Genomic DNA, 27592 nt, shown 5'->3' on the forward strand with positions numbered 1-27592 from the left:
TCTTCATTTTAAAATTCTTTTTCTTTGTTTTGGTCAGATTGGGTTAATTCAAAAGCCTTGTCTTTGAGTGCTGAAGTTCTTTCTTCTACCTGTTTGATCCTATTGTTGAAACTTTCCAGGGTAGTTTGAATTTCTCTAAGTGTGTCATTCATTTTCAGAAGTTGTGATTGTCTTTCCTTTATGATATCTGTTTCTCTAGAGAATTTCTCACTCATAGTCTGTATTATTTTTAAAATTTCTTTAAGTTGGTTTTCACCTTTCTCTGGTACCTCCTTGAGTAGCTTAACAATAAACCTTCTGAATTCCTTATCCGGGAATTCAGAGATTTCTTCTTGCCTTTAATCAATTGCTGGAGAGTTATGTGATCTTTCAGGGATGTTATAGAACCTTGTTTTGTCATATTACCAGAATTACTTTTCTGGTTCCTCCTCATTTGGGTAGACAGTTTCAGTAGAACAATCTGGAGCTCAAGGGCTGCTGTTCAGATTCTTTTGCCACAGAGGGTGATCCTTTGGTGTGAAGCTCTCCCCAGTCCCCTAGGGATAGGGCTTCCTAAGAGCTGGACAGCAGTGATTGTTATTCCCCTCTGGGTCTAGTCCCTCCAGCAGGGTTACAGGGCTCCAGGCTGGTGCTAAGGCTGTCAGCAAAGAGTCCTGTGATGTGATCTGTCTTCTGGTCTCCCAGCAATGGATACCTGCTCCAGTGGAGGTGGCAGGGGAGTGAAGTAGATTCTGTGAGAGTCCTTGGTTGTAGATATGTATAGTGTACTGGCTTTCTTGAATGCTGGTTATGCTAGCAGTGAAGCTGTCATGTGGACAGACCTAGGACTTCTGGTTAGCCAGGGTGTTGCAGGCGGTGGAATTGGTTGTTTTCTTCTTCTTTGGAGCAGGGTTGGTCTGTTATGAGTTGTTGTAATGGCTTGGGTTGGTTGGCCTCAAGCCAGGAGGTGGCTCTTTCAAGATGGCACCAGCTGCAGTAGTAGGAGGAAGATACAAGCTTCCCCTGTATTGCCCAGGATGAGTACTTGGGTTTCACAGGCCATGGACAAGGCCATAGAGCTCCCAATATTTTATGTCTTTTGTCTTCAGCTACCAGGTTGGGGCAGAGTTAGCCAGGTCTGAGCTCAGACTCTCCTTAGGTAAGACTTGCTGCAGCCACTGTGGAGAATAGAAGGGTAGTTCTCAGGCCAATGGAGTTATATTCTCAGAGGTATTATGGCTGCCTCTGCTGTGTCATACAAGGAAGTGGGGAAAAGCAAGTAGTGACAGGTCTCACTCAATTCCCACACAACCAGCAAGGCCAGCCTCACTCCCACAGTGCCCTACCAACAGCACTGAGTTTATATCCAGGTAGTTAGAGCAAGGCAGAGATCTTGCCCCAGGCTACAAGCCTCCCTGCTGAGAAAGCAAGCAGGCTCTCAAGGCCTTGCCTCTTCCTTCCTGCCCACTCCTTTGGCTGTGCCTTCTGTGCTTGTATCTGCACTTCCCGTCTGTCCCCCTAGATTCTGCTTAGGAAAATTTGTGCTCATTAGAAATTATTACAAAGTTCAGCTAGCAGCTTCCTTCACCCTGTGGCTCCTCCCGAATTCTGCTAGCTGCCTTCCCCAAGGCCCCCTGCGAGATAAAGCTGGGAGTGGGAGTACCTACAGGGCTCTTCTCGCTGCTGCTTCTACTTTTATATTTCGCACAGCTCCCTAAACCTGTTTCAGATCTAGGTAAGGTGAAATCCTTCTCCCATGACCTGCATATTCAGGTTCCCCAGTGGGGATATGTATTTAGAGTCAGAGTTTTCCCCTCTCACTTTGGGAACTCATCATTTTTCAGCCATCTTGCAGAGTTAGCAGCAGCAAGCCGCTTCTTTCAAAGAGTCTGTGAATTCTGTTTTCCTGGTATGTTCCTGCAGTGGGTCTTGGAGCAAAAGTTCACAGTGTGAGTCTCCACATGCTGTTTTGTCCATCCAAGTGGTAGCCGCATGTTAGTTCTGTCTCCTATCTGCCATTTTCCTAATGTCTTTTTATCCTTTGCATATTTTTGACATCTTTTCTCATCAGTATAGATACCTACACTCAATGTTTTTATAGCTACATTTAAATTTACCAATCTCCTTTACGTTGCTAGGGTAAAAATAAAATTGAATCCCTGCCTACCCTGTTTTACCAAAATGCTATTAAAATGAAAGACTTAAAGATAAAAACTAAAACTAAATAACATACATGACTATGTTACATAAATAAACATACATTATTTTTAATTTTTGTCCTCTGGGAGAGGATGTATTAGTCCCTTCTCATGCTGCTAATAAAGACATACTCGAGACTGGGTAATTTATAAAGGAAAGAAGCTTAATGGACTCAGAGTTCCACATGGCTGGGGAGGCCTCACAATCATGGTAAAATGTAAAGGAAGAGCAAAGTCACGTCTTACATTGCAGCAGGCAGGACAGCTGGTGCAGGGGAACTTCCATTTATAAAACCATCAGATCTCATGAGACTTATTTACTACCATGAGAACAGTATGGGAGAAACCACCTTCATGATTCAGTTATCTCCACCTGGCCCTGTCCTAGACATGGAGAGTATTACAATTCAAGGTGAGATTTGGGTGAGGACACAGCCAAACTGTATCACAGGAGATGGCCATTTTAAATATGACATGAAACTAAAACTATAAAGGAAAATATTACTGGGCACAGTGGCTCACACCTGTAATCCCAGTAATTTGGAGGCAGGAGGATTACTTGAGTCCAGGAATTTGAGACCAGTGTGGGTAACATAGTGATATATCATCTCTACTAAAAATTAAAATAATTAGCCAGGCATGGTGACACACACCTGTAGTCCCAGCTACTTGGGAGGCTGGGGTGGGAGGATCACTTGAGCCTGGGAGGTTGAGGCTGCAGTAAGGTATTATCATGCCACTGCACTCCAGCCTGAGCAACTGAGTGAGACTCTGTCTCGACAACTACAAAAAAGAAAAATACTGACATACCTAACTACATAAACGTTAAAAACTACGAAGCAAGAAATAATCACAAAGCAAACTAAGAAAAATATTTTCAATTCAAATGACAGTAAATTTCTTCAATATGCAAAAACCTTTTACAAACAAAAAAAGATGCTTATGAACCAGTAAATCTTTAAAAAATGGGATAAATATGTATATTGGCACTTCATTGATAAATAAATACAAATGGCCAAACAAAATAAAAAACAAAGAAAGAAGGAGGAAAATGTTGGGGAGGATGTGGTAGTGGAGCCATAAAAAGATAAGCTGTCTCATTCATTAAGAAATAAAGACTAAAACAAAAATTAACATATTTGATAATACTCATTGTTGGGAGGATGTGAAGAAATACAGAAGTTCAAATTGGTACAACCTTCTTGGGAGGGTGAATTGGCAATATCAACATTCTAAATACACATATCTTCTCACTCAGGAACTCTCCTTCTCCATCTTTATCCAATATAATTAAGTATATAAAGATATGTGTACAAGGGTATTTTTTATAGTATTTGAATAGCACGTTCTCATATTTCAGAGAATTTAGCTAAGGAAAGTAGCATATGAAACCATTCCCTGGCATTATTTAGGTTAGCCACTAGATGTCACGATTGTTCCACAGAAATAAAACTATAATCAGGTGTATAAATCAAATTTGGAAATTGGAAAGATCTTTTGTTATGCAGTCCTTCACATTAAAATAAGTGGTGGTTATACATACCACTCAGCACAACTCTATAACAAGGACAGTTTGCCACATCACAAAGTGATCTTCAAAATGCCTTTTAGATAATCATAAAGAAATCTCAGTGAGTTTTCATATGCTTTCCTGAGGCCTTAGGCTCTTAAAAGTGCTAAAATTGGGTAGGTTCATATGGTGTGATCTGGGGGCTTCCAGGGAACGCAGGCTTCAGAGAATCCCACCTGCCTGAAATTCCACCACTGAAGATTCATTGTGGGGGAGTTTATTTTTTTATATAGCTTTAAAAAAACTTTGGCTTCAGCCATCCTTATAGCAGTGGCATTTTAAACTGTAAAATATCTCTGATGGAGTAACCCCCTCAAGCTGAATTGTTTTAAAAATTTGTTGGGTTTTAAACAAGAACCAGGCCCACGGTGAATAAAATAGACAGATGCCCAGGAAAAGGGACAGGGTGGGTGACAGCACACTAGGAAGAGGTGACTTTAGTCTGGGCTCTGGTGTCCACTTTGGTGTCACTTAAGCTAAAATGACACACCTCAGTGTGATCTTACTACTGAGAAATATGAAAACATGAGAAAACCTAAGGCCCTAGATAACATTCAGCTTATCAAAATCCACATAATCACAGATACTTCCCTATGCTGTCATATAGAACTGCATACTTTGTTATAAAATAAATCATCACAAGCATATGAGGGAGGAAACACCAGATATTACTTATTTTTGTTCCTGTACTCGTAATAAACTAAGCACTAAAGCAAGCATTCAAATCAAATCTACATTCAGTTTCTGATTAAGAAGTTTCAAATATAAGAATTGCATGTAGACATAGAGCTAAATAAATATTTGACCATAAAATAAGAATTTCTTAAAGAAAAAAGCAGGAGGTACAGATTAAACAGGAAAGTGAATCAACTGTGTTAGGTGATAACATTTAGCAATAGTCGATCATTAATTTAGTTTTATATCGAGATGAATTAAATAATGATGATTAACAGGATGGAAAAGACCTCATCTTGGTGAAAGAAGATGTAGAATACGAAACCTGAAGACATAACTGTTTTTTAGACATCTTCCATTTGAAAGAATTGTATGAACAGAGTGACATGTGTAAGAGTATTTACTATGTATATGAATTTATGAGGTACAAGGGTAATTTTGTTACACAGATAGATGTTGTAGCGGTAAAGTCAGGGATTTTAGGGTATCCAACAACCAAATGATGTATATTGTGCCCATTAAGTAATTTCTCACCATTCAACCCCCTTCCACTCCCTCACCCTTCTGAGTCTCTATTACCTACTATTCCATACTCTATAACCACATGTACACATTATTTAGCTCCCACTTATAAGTGAGAACATGTGGGATTTGACTTTCTGTGTCTTACCTGTTTTATTTAAAATAATGACCTCCGTTCCATCATGTTGCTGCAAAAGACATTTCATCCTTTTTAGGGCTGAATAGTATTCCATTGTGTGTATATGTATGTTATTTATAGACACCCATCAAGTCCTAATATTATCTGTCCATGAAGCATTCTACAATTTTTAAAGCAGGTTTACATGTTATTTTATTTTTTCATGAAGAATTATTTTTTGTGTTGATATAACTTTTTTTTTTTGTCTATCTAAATGAACTAAATTATATATTCTTTAGCCTTAGGCATTTCAAAATGAGGAAAGTAAGTCTATTAAGTTTGTGGACAAATTTTTATCTAAAAAGATAGAATTGCATAAGTGCCCAGTGCCCTCTCCCCCATCCCTGGTCTGGGAGCAGAACACTTACAGCTCTGGCACACGTCTCCACAGGGTGGACATGGAGGGTAACTGATGAAGTATAAATGGTTCTTCCTGGCCTGTGACCCACATGTGTACATTCCATATTGCCTGCCCTAGAATTGAAAGGTTAGGGTGGTGTCTTTAACATGGAGGAAGAACAGTGTAGTAGTTCCAGGCTGGGCTGAGGGTTGTGTCTTTTTAATGTGTCTCCTCTACCTACCCCAGGTCCTGTCCAACACAGTGAAGCCAACTTTTCATTGGGCCCTTCCTTTGAGACTATCATATTATAAGTTGTTATTTCTCATTCCTATTTTGCTCTTAAAATCCTAGTAGAAGTGGGTGTAGGCCTTAAAACTACGGATTTACTTACTTTATCTTAATTAGGATGGCCAGTTTTACCAGAAAATTCTTAAGTTTATATTCTATCCCCTTGGATTCATAATGCATTTCGAATGAAAACATGATCATTACCCAAATCCAAATATTAGTATGGACTTGGCATCTGCTTTTTTTTTTTCTAGGGAGACAAACCATATACAAAGGAATATTCTAATACACAATATGACAACTGATTATCCTCTTCAATCCTAGCCCCTAAATTAGGTAACAGTAAGCCAGAACTTAAAGAAAACCCACTGCACGCTCACAATCACACTTGGAAAGATGAATATTACTGTTCTCAACTAACAGATGTGGAAACCGAGAAACAGGGAGTTCCAGACACCTACTAAAAGTTGCCCAGCTAGTAAGACAAAGACCTGAAATGACAGAAATCTCAGTTCTTCTGACTTCATGTGATCTCTGCTGCATCCTACTTGCAAACAATATGAGAGATACTGCCCAATGTCACATGCATGTGCATCTCTTAACCAAACAAACAAATCCCCAATCTGGATTTGTTTTCTCTGCAAGTCTACGAAGATAGTGGAATCAGTTCCTCTTAACTTCCATGTATCAACTTCCAGTTGATCTTCACTATTTGCTGATTCCGCATTTGCAAATTTGCCTGCTTACTAAAAAAATGTATTTGTAGCTCCCAAATCAATACTCACTGTGCTTCATGGCCACTCTTGGACATGCGCAGAGCCACAGAAAACTTGAATGGTCTGATGTGCATGTTCCCAGTTGAGGTCTAAGATGGAGATACTCTGTCTTCATTTCAGCTCTCATACTGAAAACAAATGTCATGGTTTTCATGTTTTTGTACTTTTTGTTGGTGATTCTGTTGTTTACAATGGCCCCCAAGCACAGTTTGGAAGTGCTGTCTTAGTGTTCCCAAGCAGGAGAAGACTGTGATGTGCCTTATAGGGAAAAAATGTGTATTACATAAGCTTCCTTTAGGCATGCGTTATACTGCTATTGGTTATGAGTTCAATGTTAATGAATCAAGAATATACATTAAATAAAGTGCCTGTAAACAGAAACACTCATAAAACAAGATTTTGTGCTGGCCAATTGACAAAAATGTTGTGAGTAGAGATTATGACTTAACTCTGTATCTCTTCTAGGAACAATGGTTCAGTGCTGGCTTATTCAGCATACATGGCTACTTTACAGAAAATAACTACAATGAATAATAAGAATAGACTATTTAGAAACAGTGTTATGAACATTGGTTTTGAGGTACATAATCTTAACCCTGTGTAATGTCAAGGCCTGTCTTAGCTCCCTATCCTCTTCCTACAATGGGGCCTACTTCAGCCCATCAAGGTAGTACTTACAATTTGGTTTGGGTTTGGTAAATTGGCGCTCCAATATCATTCAACCTTTGGAATTAATAAACAAGGAAGCAAGTTTCTCTGACTGCAGCTATTTCAGGGCTGGAATAGACCTGCTGCTTTGAGAGTGAGAACAGTGGAAACATTCTTTGCTCCAGGCTATCAGAAAGGGCATCATGTATTTTAAATTGTGTATGTTAGTCACATTAATATCTTCTTAAAAGAATTGGGAAAATTCATTGACTTCCTTGTTTCTGCTTTGGAATCATTAAAAACAACTACCTTACAAGATGTAGCTAATATTTAACAGGATTGTTAATTTTCTTAGTCTTCACTTTGGCTGAAACTGCAATAAGAAGCCATGAGAATCCTGGCAAAAGTGATAGCCATGGCAATGTAAGTCTATAGCTTCCTGTAAAATGTAAGAGAGCCACTTTTCTAAAGAAAACACATTTTTCTTATTCTTATGACCAGCACTAACATCAATTGGGATCCAATATACAGACTTGGCTTTTATGAATAATTGTGGTGAAGCCAGGTGAACTGTTCTAGATGCTTTACCTTCATTCCTTCACAACAATATCTAATCCTCACAATAATAACACTAATAGGTAGACAGCATTGTCCTCATTGCAGAGGAAAATCTGAAGTTCAGAGGATAATTTTCCTACTATGTATTAAGAGGCAGTTTAGATGGAATTGCAAGCCTGCCTACCTCCAAAGCTGGTGTGTTGCCTTCCCCCGAGCACCTTCACACAGGATGAGCTGCATACTCTGTGGAGCCCACTGAAAAATGAAATGCAGGGTCTCTTGTTCAAAAATTACGAATTTCAAGACAGCAACCACAGAATATTAAAACAGGAGCAGGGCACTTCTGAGTGCCACATTCTCTGTGACCGCATAGGCCTCATGCCTGTTAAGCTGGCCCTGCCCTCATATCACCATGACAGCTAAAAGCACAGATCCTGCAGGAGTTGGGGCAGTATAAAGGGGAATGCTTCTATTTGTCCTTGGTATGATCTGTGTCTATGCCACAGTGGAAACATAATCTCTCTGGGCAGTCTGAGTGCCTTTGCCTCTAACAAAGATTTCAGAGGCATCTGTGGAAACAAAAACAAATATAAAAACATAGAAAGACAGGCTGCCGGTATCTTGATATGTGATTGACAATGCAGGGATTTTAAGTAAAAAATAAGGATAAGACAATTTTTTTTGCCATTTTTTTCTCTGTGAAACATCTTTAAAATTTTAATTCCTTTATTTCCTTAACACTGACATGCTTTTGTTCTGTGAATAAATTGAATTTTTGTTCATCATTCTTTTATGGTCACTCCTAAGGGCACAGAATTTCATTTGAAGTCGAACTAGGTAACTCTCATTTGCCACAGGGTGTTAGGACTTCCTTAATTCCTGCTCTGTTCCCTGCCAAAGCTAACTTAAGTCCACTGCCATTGTGGGGGGAACTCAACAGTGCCTCCTTATTCCACTAGCATTTTATGGCTTTCTCAACCTTAGTGCCTGACAAGTTGTGCAGGCTGAGAGGGGAGGGAATAAGCCTGAAAACAGTAGACGGGCAAGAGCCATCCATTCCTTCACATTAGTCACATTTTCTTCCACGAATCTCTTTTATTCCCACCCAAGAAGCTCAATGTCCTTAAGCTGCTTCCCTTGAAAAGTCTAAAGCCATCAGATTTAGCCAAATGTTGGGAAAACAATCAGATTAAATTCACTATACTGAAATGTCAGTACAATTCAGCTTCCTTCTCCCAACTCTTATCTCACAACCACTGCTTACAGGCTGTTATCTTGCCATTTGTTTATTGCTATGCAGTATACTTTATTATTATTATATTTCTTATCATTATTCAGTACAATTCAACTTCCTTCTCCCAACCCTTATGTCACCAACCACTGCCACAGGTTATCTTGCTATTTATTATTATTTTAATTGACATATAATAATCATACATGTTTATGGGGTACAGTGTGCTATTCCGCACATGTGTACAATGTGTAATGACAAAATCAGGGCAATTAGCATACCCATCACCTCAAACATTTATCATTTCTTTCGGTTGGGAACATTCAAAATCTTCTCTTCACTATTGGAAAACATACAATAAAATTGTTAACTCTGGTTACCCTGCAGTGCTATAGCAGAAGGAATACGCTGTAGTGTTCTACTGCTACTAGAGGGAGGCATCACTTCAACTCTCTAATGCCTTGGAATCAGCAATTTCCTTTCCCACCTGAGAAACAATAAGTTGTATCTTCTTAAAGGGTTGGCTCTAGATACAATTGGTTAGTTGGATAAAAACTAACAGATAATATATCTTTTATAGGATTGGTTTATTTGTTCCTGCTAACATAACCACTATGTGTACCAGATTAATTTGATTGCAAATGTGTTTATCTTCTATTCCGAACCTCATGTATGACCAGCATTCAGTTTATTGCTTTGGTAACAACAGTGGCCATTCATACCTAACCAAAATTAGAAATAACTCTGCTCTCAATCTAAGCTCAGATCTTCCTTTCTCCCTAACTTAATCTGCACTAATCCCTTCAGATTAAGTTGTTTCACCACATTATAGCAATAGTCAGCATCTTCCTAGGGAATCTGAGATCATGAGAAAGAGCTTTTCTGATATGGAGCAAGGAAAGCTCACAATACTCTTAGCATAGAAATAAATACTGGATCGATCCCCTGAATCTGCTCTATGCTTTTTGCATTAGTTATCTACTGCTGCATAACAAAACAGCCCAAAATTTAGCAGCTTAAGACAACAATAAGCATTGTTTCATCCAATTTGTGTGGGTCAAGAAGGTGTGAGGACTTAACTGAGTGATGCTGGTTTTCAGTCTCTCACTCTGGTTGCATTCAAGACATTGGCCAGTTTTGCAGTCATCTAAAGGTTTGGTTGGGGTTAGGGAAATTCACTTCCAAGATAGCTCTCTCATATGGGTGGCAATTTGGTACAGATTGTTGGCAGCTTTTCCTACGTTAATCCTACATCTGTGTATGTCCTCACAATATTGTGGCTGGCTTACCCCAGAGAGAACAAAACAGAAGCTATGTCTTTTATGACCTAAAAGTTCACACACCATCATTTCTGCAAAATCCCACTGGTAACACAGGGAGGGAGTTACCAGTAGGGGGTGCTCAGTGGGAGAAGGGAATACACAGGGTGTGAACACCAAGAAGCAAGATCACCGGGTCCATCTTAGAGGCTAGCTACCATATTCATCATGCCACTCTTTCTATAATAATGAATAATAGAGGAAACAGATATTTCTTGAATAAGGAATGTGACCAATTTAGTCATGGAAAAGAGATATTCTGTTATTATTAAATTCACTTTTTTTTTTTTTTACACATTCATCTTGTGAGATATTGTTAATATCAATAATTACCAGCTGTCTCATCATCTCTGGGCACATTGAAAAAAATTCTTCTAAACAACTCATGTCTCTATGCTTATACTAAGATGTAGCTGCCAAATTATTTAAGTATAGGAGAGACTAGGTATCAGTTGCATTTTTTTTTCTTCTCCAAGATGGAGTCTCGCTCTGTCACCCAGGCTGGAGTACCATGGTGAGATCTTGGCTCACTGCAACCTCCGCCTCCCGGGTTCAAGCAATTCTCCTGCCTTCTGCCTCCCAAGTAGCTGGGACTACAGATGCATGCCACCACACCTGGCTAATTTTTGTATTTTTAGTAGAGATGGGGTTTCGCCATGTTGGCCAGGCTGGTCTTGAACTCCTCAACTCGGGTGATCCACCTGCCTCAGCCTCTCAAAGTGCTGGGATTACAGCTGTGAGCCACAGCACCCAGCCTCAGTTGCATTTTATTAGGATCATTCTGAATCCTAGCCTATAGGATAAATTTGTGGTAGGGTTGGAGACAGAGCAATATTGGAGACAGAGAAACCTGTTAAGAGGCTATTTCAGATAGCCCCTTTATCACAGATAAAGTTTTACAACTCTCAGTATTGCTATGATTCCTCATTTCCTCATTAGCTAACCTGAACCTCAGCAAACGAGTCTTGCCTGAGCAGCAGTGTGCCAGTAAATGTTTAACAATCAGCCCTCAGGAAAAGGCAAAGCAAAGCCCTAACTTGTATAACAATTTCTAGAGCATAAATACTTTCACCATGGCCATTTCCAAGCAACCAATATGATGTGATAGGTCGGGGGATTGGGGAAAGATATACACACTGGCTCTTGTGGCCCTGTACTACTTGACTCCAGCACTCCACTGCTGCCTTTGAGCTCTTAAAGCAGAAGCAGCCAGAGAAGCAGGTTAGCAGTTCTGGAACACAAGGGACCAGCTGAGTCTCCGTCCTCATCCACATGGCCAGCAAAGGTGAAGATGGGCTCACCCCAGAGGAGGGCTACCAGGGCCTGGTAGGTCCCTTGCAGCAGCCTCCTGGTGACAAACTGCCACCTGGATCTTCCACACCACAAGATTATTTTTTTGAAAGTGAGGTCAAGAAAGGAGGCATGGAGAGAAAAGTAGAAATTATTTAAAAATTTAAGTGAGTTATCTAGATTTGTTTACTGGATTCACTTTCAACAATTTAAGAATGAATCTTGGAACAAGACCACTAGGTATTATATAAAGTATCAATAACGTTTTTTCTTTTAATGAGAAGCTGTGCCTTTTTTCCTATAAAGCAAAATCCTGGAGATATGAGTTTATGTTTCATCTTTCTAAAGAGGATTTTGGTTAATAAGATCATCCCCAAACCATGATTACTATACTTTTGCTAAGAGGTCTAGTCGCACTGGGTTTTTCATATAAGAAAAATGTTCTTTTCTTCTCATCCAACATCTCACTATCGTCCCAAAAATTTGCTGACTACAGTGTGGGGTGTGTGTGTGTGTGTTTGAGACAGTCTTGCTCTGTCACCCAGCTTGGAGTGCAGTGGCACGATCTTGGCTTGCTGCAATGTCCATCTCCCAGGCTCAAGCAATTCTCCTGCCTCAGCCCCTTGAGTAGTAGCTGGGATTACAGGCACGTGCCACTGCGTCTGGCTAATTTTTCTGTAACTTTTAGTAGAGACAGGGTTTCGCCATCTAGGTCAGGCTGGTCTTGAACTCCTGACCTCATGATTCACCTGCCTCAGCCTCCCAAAGTGCTGGGATTACAGGTGTGCGCCACCGCACCCGGCCTGAATACAATTTTTTATAGAACAGTCTGAAAAGTTGGTATATTTTGAAACAAAATAAAACCAACCAACCCAAATTTCCCATTAATAGCGGATTTAGATATTTGGTTATGAACACTAGGCAGGCTATGCTATAGATGTGCTTTTTCTTCCCAAGTTCCACAGTCCTGCAGTGAGGCTGAAAGGGCTCTCTTGCATGCTATGGCACTGACGCAGAAGCTTCCTGGGCTGGAGGGATAAGGAGCACCCGGCAGGTCGGGGGGGATGAGCCTCTCCTGGAAACGCTCCTCTCGTGTGTGTGGGGTAACATGAGTATGTTTTCAGATTGAAGACATTGCTAACCAACAGAAATGGAACAGCTAACTAAGTTCCCATCCAGTCCTGTGGTTCTGTGACTTTGATTTACAACTCTTCTGCAGGGACTTTTTAGTTTTTCAGGACAGAATTCTGACACAAATTCTTTAAAATCTCTCCTAAAAGAGTTTATTTTATAAAAAGTTTTGGAGATAGGACTACGTCTTTATGCATTTTTATAAAAATGAAGAGATATGAGATCAGGATAGAGAAGGAAATGAAAAGAAAAAAATGGGACCAACAAGATTAGACTCAGGCAATACCTCAGAAATATTGTAGCCTTCTCCTTGCATCACATCATGAAGTGCATGATGTTGCTTTTTCTTGTTATTGGTGATAAACCTGATCACTCAGCTAAGGTTGCCGAGTTTATCCACTATAATGTTATTTTCCTTTCTGAAATTAATAAGCCATTTTGTACTTTCAGACTAAGTAAATATCCTGCTTCTCGGAAAAAATTCAACTAGTTTTATTTCCATTGATGTTTTTCTCATTTTTTTTTCTCTACTTATTATTTGGTATTTTACTATAAGAAAGAGCTTTTCGGGCCGAGTGTGGTGGCTCATGCCTGTAATCCCAACACTGTGGGAGGCCAAGGCTGGTGGATCACAAGGTCAGTAGTTCAAGCCAGCCTGGTCAAGATGGTAAAACCCTATCTCTACTAAATATACAAAAATTAGTTAGGTGTAGTGGCACAAACCTGTAATCCCAGCTACTTGGGAGGCTGAGGCAGAGGTTGCAGTGAGCCAAGATCTCGCCACTGCACTACAGCCTAGGCGAGAGAGCAAGACTCTGTCTCAAAAAAAGAAAAAGAAAGAGCCATTACTATCATTTATTTTGATTTTTCAAATGTCCCACATTTGGCCAATGGGAGCACCTTCAATCTGGCTCCTGTGAAATTTGATAAGCTCCCATGATTCTTTGAGCATTTCCTCACTTTTTGGCAGAGTAAGGTGTGCTGGGTCTTGGATAAAACTAGCTGTGTATGAGGGTTCCAAGTAACATGTATTTCTCACTTCTGGTTGGTAAACCAGTCTCCTGTGAACTTGGTTAGCATGAATGGTTCCTCTACCATTTATTCACCCACGTGAACCTGCAGAACAGTCCAAAATGGACTGTTGTGCTTTAGTGTAACCCAGTTTGAAGTAGCTTCTGATTTCCAGTGCAATATATGGCTTGACCACCTAATGCTATCAGAGCAACATGTTTCAGTGAGAAGTGTAAGAACTGTCCCAACACAGGTGTAATCTAAGACTACATGTTCATCACAGGTTTCAGAAATGTTGAGGTGACATGCCTGTCAGGACCACTTCTGGTAACCTCGAGCTTTGAAGAGTATGGACAGTTCCCTCTACTTAACTGTTTGAGAACCAAATTCCCAGTCTCTAAGATCATGGGCTAAGAAAACTCCATTGATGAGACAAATCTGGCCCACAACTTCATTGTTTCTTTGTGGACCGTTTAAAAAACAAAACAACGACAAAAGCCCAGTGAACTGTTAGGACCACAGGATCACTTGGACTATTTTTAGAAATGGATAAAGGGTCTTGACGCTTGTATGATAATAATTTGACGTTTTCTAATTCCTTTCTAGTTCCTTTTTTGAGACGGAGTCTCCATCACCCAGGCTGGAATGCAGTGGCATGATCGTAGCTCACTGCATCCTCCACCTCCCATGTTCAAGCAATTATTGTGCCTTACCCACTTGAGTAGCTGGGATTACAGGCATGCACCACCATGCCTGGCTAATTTTTTGTATTTTTAGTACAGACAGGGTTTTGCCATGTTGGCCAGGATAGTCTCAAGTGCCTGACCTCAAGTGATCCACCTGCCTCAGCCTCCTAAAGTGCTGGGATTATAGGCGTGAGCCACTGCACCCGGCCTTCCAGTTCATATGTTTTAGGGCTTTAAATGAAAATGTCTTTTTCAATTTATACACATTCGAGAAACATTTCTCAAAATATTTCACCTAAAACACTGAGGAAAAAAACAGAAGCAGAAACTTGTAAAAATACATCATCTTTTAATAAACATCAAGAAGTACAGTGCACTTTTATTGAGGTTTTACATTGTAGTTTACAGCAAACATACTATCCATCGTAGTGTGTATGTACAAGTAAAGTAAACTTAGGTTTGTTTTCTCTCCCATGGCTGGATAAATCAAGTCTGATACATCCACATTTAAAGTTGTTTTCCAAGTTGGCTTCTATAAAAGGCCTTTAACATTAATTGGCTTTTAACAACAAAAGGTATCCCTCCCGTCACAATGAGAGCTTGATGAAGGCTCAAAAGTGACTTCAAAAACTGTAAATAATTATTTTCCTTTGATTGCTTTAAAAATAGCTACTGATAGCAAATCAGAAACACTAAAGGAAAAAGACAATAAAGAAACAGCTGTTTGTCTAGTGAATCCATAATAAATACCAATTTGAAACTAAAGATTACAAAGCCAAAAGATTCTTATAGGAAAGCTTAATGTTTATATGTACAATCCCACGGACTAAAAAATCTGTCTAATATCTTAATAGCTGTGTCCACCTTTCTTTAACATTGTTTATACACAAAGACCCAGGGGATGGTAGAATTCTTGATCCTTCTGGACAAAAGCATAGTGAGAGAGGACTGAAATTAATTAACAAAAAGGGAAAAGTAATAATAATCTCAAAATTCTACCCACCATTGTCTTAAAATGATCAAGACTCCGCTACATCTGAGAAAAGTGAAAAGTGAAAGAAATCAGAAGCTATTAACTAAAAAAAACATAGGGTTGTGTGCTTTCTACTGATGGTATTTAAAAATGTATACAACTAGATTTATTTGCTATATATATAAACTAGTATTGGAATTAGGGGAGAAAGTACCAAATACATCTACACAAATACTATCTAGACTCATATTTAGATTTGCAAAAAGTATAATAATCTGTTTACCATACAACTGTTTGTAAAATCTGTAATGATTAATAAAAAATCCTTATGAATATAGTACTAATATGTAGCAAATTACACCAATTAAATAAGCAGCTCAAATTCATAAGGCTAAAGACCCAATATCCCTGAATTTCTAAGTGTTCATCTCAGTTTTAACATGGTTTCATCTAATTGTTACCTCATCAGAAGAGATATTTTTAATAACTCCTCCTTCCTTAATACATCATCATACTTTCAGAAGTGGAGAGGGAACAATTTAATTTCTCTACCACTTTGCTCATTCTCATAAAAGACTGTTATTACAAAATCTAGGCTAACACAGGTGCCTTAAGGATACAATGGACTGAAGTAAACAGAATTTCAAGGTCCAGGATATTGTTGGTATTGTACAATTTGTCTGTTTGCCAGAAATTCGCGTTTCTGGTTGAAATATATTCCTGGATTAATGATTAAGAAGTTAAGGCCAACTGCCAATGAAGTTAGACTGTTCCCCAACTGTCAGGTAACATTTTGATCTTCTCTATTAAAATGTCTTACTGGATGGGACCAATCTCATACTTCTCACGTATCCTCTATAGCACCTACTAAAGTGTTAGGCAGAGATATATGCTCAAGGAAATAATCAGTGATGGGGGTGGGAAATTAATCAAGGGTGAATGAATCAAGGTTATGATAAGGCCATACCTTACTTCACCCATAACTCAAAAGGCAATTACCAGAGTAAATCTCTAGTGTAGTCACTGAAGAACAGACTTCTTGTCCCATACTAAATTATGTGTGAAAGAGAACAAACTATTATGGCCCTTTTATTTATTTCTCTTAGCCAGTAAGAGATTGTATATGGGCATGAGTACTGCTTGACGAATGATATCTCCAAAAAAGGATTTTCATGGAGGAAATACTAACCTGTCATAAAGCACAGTTTAATCCCAATAATGTAATTTATGGAATCATTAATGTTAAAATTGTTACATGTCATTTATAAGTAGTAGATATTTAGAATGTTAGTCTTATTCTAACATCATTCAAAATACAGTTTACTTTGAAACACTGGCATGAGGTAGAAGAAACCCACAAAAGTAATTTTCAACATACTGACACCTATTCATACAATTAGCCCCAAAAGAGAAGAGTTACAACCTTAAGCTAGATTATTGACTACTATTAAAATATTACCTTTGCCTGAAATAAATTTCTTATATTTGAAACTGCTTCTTTTTTTGCAGTTAAAGGTATTGTAGAAAAAGAAAAATACACACTGAAATGTTCATGAAGACTGTATACAAGAGTTTCTGTTAACCAACATTCTTTAACATGTTCCTCTAAATCACCTCAATTGTGATGCAGGCCTTTCCGACTTAAATAATTGATTAGATATCAATATGAAGGCTAAAATTTCTTCCAGTATAAGAAGCAAAATAAAAAATTCACATTTAATATAACGTACTTCTCATAAAAACTAGCAGCACTTCATTCTACCAGGACATACAAATTTGGCTTCAATGACTGGTCAAAAACAAAGGAAAATGTATACAGGTCCAAAAGAGCTCCTTGCACAAGGGGAATGTGAGGCTACAAGAAGTTTTAACAATTAACTATTTCCCCATTAAGTGGTGTGTGAAACTACTGGAATGTCAATTTCAATGGCAGAGAGGCGAGAGCGTGCTGAATAAGGCTGTGAATAAGTATGCATACTGGGTGGATGGGAATACAGTGGTTGCCAGAAAGGAGAAGGCAAAGATTTGCATGTACAATACCAAATAAACAGTATAAGGGAAGTCATAAACAGGCCCCCAGCACTAGCAATAGTGACATACACTGCATAGTCAAACGAAAAGACTGGCTCAAACTTCTTGTTCAGATGGATGTTATAAAAGAAGACCCAGATAGATGGGGAGAGGCTCACAGTACCTGCCAGGAAAAACAGCAGCCCAGCCACCAGGTGGCAACCTGCACTATTGACCAGACACTTGGCCAGTTTGATGTTGGGTACCGAGGACCTGAAGGCAGTGTTGCACATTCCAATCAGGCAGAGCAGCAGGGCACCCATTGCGATCAGCATGCTGAGGGGTAGGGCAAACTGGAGGACACGCAGGTCCAGCTGGTCAACTGATGAGTACCAAGTAGTGTCGTACATCAGGCAATCACTGCTCCCATCATACCGGGCACATTTCACCCACAGGCCTGTGTAAACAGTCAGGTTCTTCTCATTTCTGTTGAATGTGATCAATCGTAATTTTCTCCAGTTGGGAAGCAGAGTCCCTGCAAAGAGGCCTGCTACTGAAGCAATTCCACACAGGAAGGAAAGGACTGTGGCTGCGTGGACATCCCGACAGCCCATGGCAGGCAAGCTTGTGGAGTGCTGTCAGTCAGACTAGGAGGTGACACACAAGAGGACAAATTGTGAGGGGACAATAGGAGAACAGAGAAGGAAGGGTGGTGCCAACTGGCAACACATCTAATGATGAAATGTCAATGCAAAGAGGAAAAGTCTCCCCCTTGTTTCCTCTCTGTACAATATAAGGGTATATAAATGCATGAGTGTGTGTGACCTCAGAGCACAGGTGCACACACATTTGGTTATTACTGACTGGGTCATGGAACAATAAAATCTTTAGCCATCAGTATTTTTCTTCACTATTTAAAAACAACCAAGATAATGTTAAAGTCTCTTACAATCATGCCTTCAATCTTCCTGTCTGTCAATAATTGTTCTTTCATCACACATATATCAATCATTCTGCATGTGTCAGGCACTCGTATTGCAAGGGCTCACTCATCAGTCATCAGTTAGCTACAAACACCACAAATTCAGGCTCAAATGTTCATATAGCAGGGGTGAAGAAGGCTCATAAAAGGGAATGGTGTAGGGAAAGAAGCACTATAGGACAGGAGAATGGTTGAGAGTCAACTCTTAGCCAGACTGTCTGGATTCTAATCCCTGTCTCCTCACTTACTAGCCCACTGATGTTGGGCCAGATACAGAACTTCCCTGCCTCATTTTCTTCATCTGTGAAATGGAAAAAATAAGAGTCCCAACATCACAGCATTGTTCTGTGGGTCCAATGAGATGATAATATGTCAAGAGCTTAAAACGTGTCTAGAACACAATAAATGCTATATCCAAGTGTTAACTACTTCTTTGCATTCAGTGACCCAACTCAGTGGTTGGTATATCAAAGTAGTTCAAAGAACATTCACTGAACGTTAACTAAGAAAAAAGCAAACGGATCTCATTCCTATGTACTAGGCACACTAGGAAATTATAAAAAGTAAATGAGCTCATCTCCAATGAGTCAGTCAAATGAAAAGATGAGAACAAAGGTCCCTGAAATTATTCTGCTTAACTACTTCCTTGTTGATTCAAGATAACCCAAGTGCTTTTCAGGGAAATCTATAGCATTTGTTGGCTACTACTACTGCTGTTCACATAAGATGAATGCAAACATTTTTGAAGTAATGACAACCTATTTCTACTAAGGCTATTACAAGAAAAACAAGAAAAACCTTTCTTTCCTTCCAAATTAAAAGGCCATATTCTTTTTCTGTATATAACAAACTATAAAAAGCTAGCATTTTATTCAGCTTTAATTTCCTCAAGGGTCTGATATTTACTCTCAAAGTAGAGCTTTCTCTGCCTTCTATAATGCCAACTATGAGGTAACAGAGCAGACTACTTCAATAAGGTAGCTCATTTACTTTTTTTGGTCAGAGGATGTGAAGGGGCAAGGTTGAGAATAATTTTTATTTCTGAATACAGTTCCATCATCCTTTGAGAATCAAATATTATGAGACGGTGAAGTTCTGTTTCCAAGCTTTCAGGATCAGAAAGACAATTATGACCAAAATGCTAGGAAGCTGGCTTAGAATGTGATTCTCATATGAATTCCAGTGGGAGGGCAAAATGTTCTTTATAAAACAGTGTTATTTGTTTTATAAAGTGGTTTATGCCTATAATCCCAGCACTTTGGAAGGTCGAGGCACATGGATCACAAGGTCAAGAGATCGAGACCATCCTGACCAACATGGGGAAACCCCATCTCTACTAAAAATACAAAAATTAGCTGGGCATGGTGGCACATGCCTGTAGGCCCAGCTACTCAGGAGGCTGAGGCAGGAGAATCACTTGATCCTGGGATGTGGAGGTTGCAGTGAGCAGAGATCTCACCCCTGCACTCTGGCCTGGCAACAGAGACTCCATCTCACCAAAAAAAAAAAAAAAGAAAAGAGAAGAAAAAAAGAAAACAATGTTATTTGTATATTTAATCCAGTCATATAATACAGGAATAATTTGTGTGTGTCTGTGTGTGTGTGTGTGTGTATGTGTGTGTGTGTGTGTGTGTGTGTGTGTGTGTGTGTGTGTGACCTGTCTTACTCTGTTGCCCAGCCTAGAGTGCAGTGACACAATCATAGCTCACTGTAGCCTTGACCTCCCAGGCTCAAGCGATCCTCACATCTCAGCCTCCTGAGAAGCTGGGACCACAGGCACATGTCACTACGTTCAGCTAATTTTTTAATTTTTTGTAGAGATGGGGTTTCGTCATGTAACCCAGGGTAGTCTCAAACTCCTGGGCTCAAGTAATCCACCCGCCTCAGCCTCCCAAAGTACTGAGATTACAGGCGTGAACCACTGCGCCCAGCCTTCCTCCTTCCACCCTCACAATTCTTCTTCCCTTTCTCTTGCTTTCTTTTAGAGACTTGGTTTCACCATGTTGGGCAGACTGGTCTCTAACTCCTGGCCTCAAGCAATCTTCCTTCCTTGGCCTCCAAAAGTGCTGAAATTACAAGTTGGGATTATAGGCACAAGCAACTGCCCCTAGCCAGAATAATTTTACTAACCAAAAAAATGCCTATGTGTACATACATACATTCAAATATACACATACAGCATATATAAATGTAAATGTACAATGTAAAATCAGAGTTTAAGAACAAGTAACCATTTTTAAAGTCCTCAAGTTAAACACGGTTCCAAGTTTTTCCATTAATGTTAGTTTACTATTTATTATGTCACCTTCTATCAGTATTATCAAAAGTAGCAACTGTTTAAGAAAATTTTATGAAAGGGGAAGACAAATTACAGTATTTTTTTTCATGCAAATGGGGAAAAAGTTGTTTTGCTTAATTCTAGCAACCAAATACCTTAGTATAGAAATGGAAACCAGTACAGATTTGAGAATGTTTGCATTGGAAAAGGCTACTAGAGATGCCAAGCTCTAGGATACAGCTCTCTGGTGGTCTTTGTTCATTCACCTGTCTATCTCTCCCATACAACTTGTGTGCCTGGCACACAAGTCATTCTAGGATTATTTGAATAAACGAGTAGTGGGGTCTGTACAAAGACCACAGTAACTCATAAAGGTCACTAGTAATGAAGAACTGTACAAGGAAGTAGCTATTACTAAGAAGCAATCATTCATTCCACAAGTACTTATGTTGTGCTGAGTGTCTAACACATGCAAAACACTCTGGTAAGCCCTGGAAAGACACCAAGACTACTGAGATCTGGACCTTGCTCCCAGTGTGTTTACAGACAGACTTGTGGAAACAATCGGCTGTTTTATGTAAATTCGAAGTGCTGGGGGTGAATCAACTGTATAATTACTACATATCAAGTGATTATTGTTAGGTGTTAAGCAATGTGAATAAGTAAATAAAATTTATCATCCAGGATTAAACGACTGAGAAATAAAGGAGAATGATTTGATTAAAGTTGTGACTACATAAGAAAAATGTTCCCTCTGTTTCTTTCAAGCTTCAGAAGACTTCAGATAACCCACTCAAAGTTCTAATGCAATCAGAATTCCTCCTTTTTTTTTTCTTGGTGAATATTGTTATTATTATTTCACTTTAAGTTCTGGGGTACATGTGTAGAGCTTGCAGTATTGTTACACAGGTATACACATGCTATGGTGGTTTGCTGCCTCCAGCCCCCGATTACCTACATTAGGTATTTCTCTTAATGTTATCCCTCCCCAATCTCCCCACCCCCTGCTATCCCTCCCCTAGCCCCCCACCCTGCAACAGACCCCAGTGTGCGATGTTCCCCTCCTTGTGTCCATGTGTTCTCATTGTTTAACACCCACTTATGAGTGAGAACATGGGGTGTTTGGTTTTCTGTTCTTGTGTCAGTTTGCTGAGAATGATGGTTTCCAGATTCATCCATGTCCTTGTAAAGGACATGAACTCATCCTTTTTTATGGCTGCATAGTATTCCATGGTATATATCACAATTCCTTTTTGCTTTCAGAAGTAGTATACTGGCTGGGTGAAGTGGCTCATGCCTGTAATCCCAGCACTTTGGGAAGCCAAGGTGAGTGGATCGCTTGAATCAGGAGTTTGAGACCAGCCTGGTCAACATGGTGAAACCCCATCTCTACTAAAAATACAAAAACTAGCCGGCATGATGGCACGTGTTGGTAATCCCAGTGACTCGGGACGCTGAGGCTTGAACCTGGGAGGCGGAGGTTGCAGTGAACCCAGATCGCACCACTGCACTCTAGCCTGGGCAACAGAGCAAGACTCTGTCTCAAAACAAACAAACAAGGAAAAACAGAAGTAGTATAGAAATACTTGGAATTTCAATGTAATTGAGATTTCTGCAATAAAACTGCCTTGTAATACTGATTCCTGCAATGTAAATGGAGTGAGAAACAAGATGAAGATGTATAACTCTATTATTAATAAATTCCAGGCCAGGTGCTGTGGCTCATGCCTATAATATCAGCACTTTGGGAGGCTCTGGTGAGAGGATACCTTGAGCCCAGGGGTTTGAGACCAGCTTGGGCAACATAGCAAGACCCCATCTCTACAAAAATACAAATGTTTAAGAAAAATAAATAAATTCCTATAATTCTTAGCCTATAGACTATCAAATGACATTAATGAAGAGAGGTGGGTCAATATTTATTTCAGTATTAAATGCGTTTAACTATCTCCTGCATCAAATCAATACAAGTGTTATATTGGTCCTCTGAAATTGCCTTTGATGAAACATTCTTAGCTCAGGTCTCATGGACAGACAAAGGACTTATACAGAGTCAACAAGGATTCCATGGCACTTTTTCAGAAGAAAAGTACTATTAACCTTAATTCTTAAGCTAAAATTCAGCCTGATGCTGGAATTAATGTCTAGCTCCTTGTAACTTCTTTTGGCTACTTTACTTTTTATGTCCTGTTCCTAATTTCACATACCTATGATTTGATAAGTCATATATCCCACCAGAAAGATAAAGTAATTTCTTTTAAAACAGGGTCTTATTCTATCACCCAAGCTGGAGAACAGGGCATGATCACAGCTCACTAGATTTCAGTGAGCTGAGATCCTGGGCTCAAGTAATCCTCCTGCCTCAGCCTCCTGAGTAGCTGGGATTATAGCTGCATGCCACCATGATGGGCTAATTTTTAAGTTTTCTGTAGAGATGGGGTCTTGCTATGTTGCCCAAGCTAGTCTTGAACTCTTGGCCTCAAGCAATCCCCGCACCTCAGCCTTTCAAAGGGCTGGGATTACAAAAGTAAGCCACTGTGTCTGGCTGAAGTAACATTTTATAGGATAGTTTGGGGGCAAGAATATGTTTAATGTTTTAAAACAAAGATAATGCTGACTTCCAGATTAGGATTTGTTCATACTTGCAGAGGTAAAAAGACCTCTACTCTTGTGCTGTGCCAACCAGTTTTAATCCAGAATAATTTTTTTCAAATGGAAACCTCATCTGTCATTCAATTTCTTACCATTCAATAAGTTCGCATCTCCCACAGAATAAAGTCTCTAAAGTTTTAAATCCTCCCCATAGCTTACACCATCTAATTCCTACCAAATTCTCAAGCTTCATATGTGCCACTCTCCCACCTTACACACTATAGTCTATGCAGCCACACCACCTTTCTTTTAACTTCCAAAATTTTCCACTTTCTAATTTGGTTAAGGGTCTCCCCTCATGCTCTTCTTTCTCCTAGAAGTTTCTTAATCCCAACCTATTCTTTGCTTAGCTAATATTTACTCATTCTTCTAGTGTCCAGAGAGGCTCACCCTTAAACCCGCCCCCCCCGCCGCCCATGGTTATATGCTGTGGTAGCACTTTTGCACTTTTTTTTCTGTAACAGTGATCATTCTTATAATTACTTGTTCAGTGTTGTTTTCTTTCCCATTCCAGGACAGAGATCCCTTTGTTTTGTTCACTGTGTCCAATACTGGCATATAAAAGGCACTCAGTTATTTGTTGAATGAATGAACAAACAAATGGAGGTTCTATATAACTCTGGTCAGAGTACGGACAGAAATTTAGTCTCAGTTCCATTCACTTCATTTGGGAGAATTCACGCTACTCTGCGTTCCGATGCATCCAGACTGCTTCTAGACTGTGCCCCTGCTTTCTGCTCCTTTTTGGCCAAAAGACTCCCATTTTATAAAATATTTTATAACACAACACTCATTTCCTTCTCCCAGAAACCTGTGATTAGCAAAGAGGAGGCCATCCTTAGGTACTTACATATAGACTATGCTTCTAGAAATAAATAACTAGGTTTAGCAATATTGGCTAACTTCAACAATGATTAGAAAGTCAATTATTCCTGGTCAGGTGCGGTGACTTATGGCCTATAATCCTAGCACTTTGGGAGGCCGAGGTGGGCAAATCACAAGGTCAGGAATTTGAGACCAGCTGGGCCAATATGGTGAAACTCCATCTCTACTAATAATACAAAAATTAGCTGGGTATGGTGGCATGTGCCTATAGTTCCAGCTACTTGGGATGCTGAGGTAGGAGAATCACTTGAACCCAGGAGGCGGAGGTTGCAGTGAGCCGAGATCATACCACTGCACTCCAGCCTGGGTGACAGAGTGAGGCTCCGTCTCGAAAGAAAAAAAAAAAAAAAAAAAAAGTCAATTATTCCGGTGTTGATTCTTCTGTTTTCAACTTAATAGGTATGGCATGAATTAGATGTACTTCTCTTAAGAGTGGTTAATATATCAAATTAATATTTATCAAAGCTAAACAATTTATATGTTTTTTAATGGGGAAAAAATTAACATCTTTTTGCCATGTGAAAATCCCTAATTAAGGACTGTGGAAAACATGCAAGGCTAAAAACACTTTAACAAATCTGACAAGCAGTCATAAGCAGTAGCTGGATGAGAGCTTTGAGCTAGGTCATATATACACATAAGTGAGTTTGTTGTTTCCATCTAGGAGGCTGCTTGGTATTGTCCAGGAGATCAAAGACTTTAATGCCAATCATAACCTATCATTTACAAATTGGACAAGTCACTTATGTCCTCTGACCCTCAAATTTTTCATCTGTAAAATGTCCCACAAGGTAGTAAGATCATGAATAGCAAAGTCCTTTGTAAAGCAGAATATGGTCAGAAATGTAAGTCAGTAATGATTATATTAGCAGGCTTATTTACTTTCTTCAACTAGAAACATACTTTTCTTCTGGACCCTGAGCAAATGGCTACAGATGGTTAGTCATATAACAAGAAGGACAGATCATTCTCTTTGGAGATACTGACCGAATCAAATATAGTCTATTTCAAATAACCACTTCACATTTGTCATTTGACTCTCTGTTCCACCATGACTTTCAGAAAAGCAGATAAAATTTGGTACACAAATATTATCAAAGGCATAATTTCAAATAAAAATATTTTCAAATGATATATTTTCTATGGTTTTGAATAGAGTTTAAAGAAGGCTGGTGCAGGAACAGTGGCTAAGAGCTTTAGGAAGTCACAGACCCAACAGCACAATTCTGAGTTATAGTTATGAGGGTACACATGTCTAATAGCAGCTAGCTTTTTTTTTTTTTTTTTTTTTTTTTTTTTGAGACAGGGTCTGGCTTTCTCACTCAGGCTGGAGTGCAGTGGCGCAATCATGGCTCACTGCAGCCTCAACCGCCCAGACTCAAGCAATCCTTCCACCTCAGCTTCTGGAGTAGGTGGGACTATAGGCATGTGCCACCACACCTGGCCAATTTTTTAAAATTTTCTCATACAGACAGGATCTTACTATGTTGCCAAGGATGGTCTCAAACTCCTGGGCTCAAGGGATCCTTTCACCTCAGCCTCTCAAAGTGCTGGGATTACAGGGCTGAGCCACCATGCCCAACCCTAACTTATTTCTTAATGGTAACATTGACAGTTCCTTCTACCTATAATTTTGGTTTTCTTAGAAACTGTAGGTCATCAATCATTGCACTCACAAGAGAGAACTGCCCTATATTTTTATTTTGTTGAACAAGAGAAAAAAAAAGCATCATTATTGGCCATTATTGGTAGCAGGAGGGAGGGAAATAAGATATAATCAAAGGATGTACTTACCCGTTGAGGTACCTGATAGTTCCAAAACAGCTTTATTCAACTTAGAAGAAACACATGCAGTTCTGAATACACAGTAGCAATAATCTGAGCCTAAAGAAACAGGAAAAATACTCCAAATTAACATAATACTTCTCTAAAAACTCTGCTTGAATTCCCATGGATTAGAATAATTAGCAATCACCTAAAACCAATGAAATGTTATACTAAAAAGGGTGGTCAGTACGTTTTTTTAAAAAGGCAGTTTAGCAGGGGTGCCATGGCTACACCTGTAATCCCAACACTTCAAGAAGCTGAGGTGGGATGATCACTTGAGCAGGAGTTCAAGACCAGCTTGGCCAACATGGCAAAACCTCGTCTCTTCCAAAAATACAAAAATTAGCCAGGCATTGTGGCGCACACCTATAGACCCAGCTACTTGGAAAGCTAAGGCACAAAAATTGCTTGAACCTGGGAGGTGGAAATTACAGTGAGTGGAGATTACAGTGAGCCGAGATGGCACCACTGCACTCCAGTCTGAGCAACAAAGGGAGACTCTGTCTCAAAAGAAAAAAAGGAAAAAAAGAGAGAGAGAGAATTAGCCAGGTATGGTGATGCACACCTGTTGTCCCAGCTTCTTGGGAGGCTGACATGGGAGGATCACCTGAGCCCAGGAGTTTAGGCCACAATGAGCCATGATCATGCCACTGCACTCCAGCCTGGACAACATAGCAAGACTCTGTCTCAAATAATAACAATTAAAAAAAAATGAAAAGGCTGTTTATTCCTTAATTCATGCATTATATATGAGAAATATACAGAATATAGAAAAATATGTAGAAATGGGAAAACAATTAACTCATATTGTGACTTAAGAATATAGGAGAAATGAGGATGAAAAACACTTTGCTGTCTTGGAAATATATGATTGATATTTAATGAATGTTTTACGTCATTTTCACGACTACAGTGAAAGGATAAGGAGGGCGAGGAAAGACTGCAGTTGTCTTGGAAGTAAAAGAAATGTTATTTTACATTTTCAAAAAAGGACATTGACAGCAAAACCAGACAAAGTTGATCTGAATTCTGCATCCTGAAATTTGCAACTAGAATGCTTAAAAAAAAATTAATTCCACCAATGGCTCAACCTACCATTTAAAGTTGCTTCTGTATATCTACTTTCAACATTAGCTGCTTCCTCTTCAAATACCATTTCTCTCAAACACGTCGGATGGGAATGGAAACTCATTATTATGTGCGCCTGAGAGTTTCCTGGATTGAGGTGTTCATCACTGGCCCTATTATGATTATTATGTAGAATACTCTCTGCAACTGTCTGCTCCCGAGATTTCAATCAAGTCCCCCCCACCCCTCCCCGCCTTAAATGTTTCTTGATTTGGTATCAAGCATAATTGCTCACTCCAAAGTCAGAGGAAATAGTTTTACAATTAATAACACACAACAGAATCCTTGGGCAATCATTTTAAGTGAGGTCACCAAGTCTGACCTTTCCCTAACATGGCTATGGGCCCCTTCTAAGGCCGGGAACACAGAACTGAGAGTAAAGCGAACCAAGCTTCTAGGGTAATCCGCATCCCCCTCCGCCCCCTCCGCCCCCTCCGCCCCCTCCGCCCCCTCCGCC

The 27592-nt window shown here is 39.5% G+C and overlaps 1 protein-coding gene across 4 annotated transcripts in view; it reads right to left on the bottom strand.

The window, feature by feature from the left end:
- Nucleotides 1-3976: 3976 nt before the first annotated feature.
- Nucleotides 3977-27592, bottom strand: part of CLDN12 (claudin 12) — a 25040-nt gene continuing 1424 nt past the window's right edge. For 2 of the 4 annotated variants that reach the window (XM_032253098.1, XM_032253099.1), the window contains exons 2-3: nucleotides 25975-26064; nucleotides 14730-18030 (exon numbers count right to left, since the gene is read on the bottom strand). In XM_032253098.1, the coding sequence (XP_032108989.1) occupies nucleotides 17263-17997 (735 nt within the window). In that variant the 5' untranslated portion in view covers nucleotides 17998-18030; nucleotides 25975-26064 and the 3' untranslated portion in view covers nucleotides 14730-17262. Of the gene's footprint in view, nucleotides 6785-7916; nucleotides 7988-14729; nucleotides 18031-25974; nucleotides 26065-27592 lie in introns of those variants that run through there. The other 2 variants (XR_004261246.1, XR_004261247.1) reach the window with 2 other exon arrangements.

Source organism: Sapajus apella, unplaced genomic scaffold (assembly GCF_009761245.1).
Source record: "Sapajus apella isolate SASKATOON/1434 unplaced genomic scaffold, GSC_monkey_1.0 scaffold81, whole genome shotgun sequence".
Lineage (NCBI taxonomy): Eukaryota > Metazoa > Chordata > Mammalia > Primates > Cebidae > Sapajus > Sapajus apella.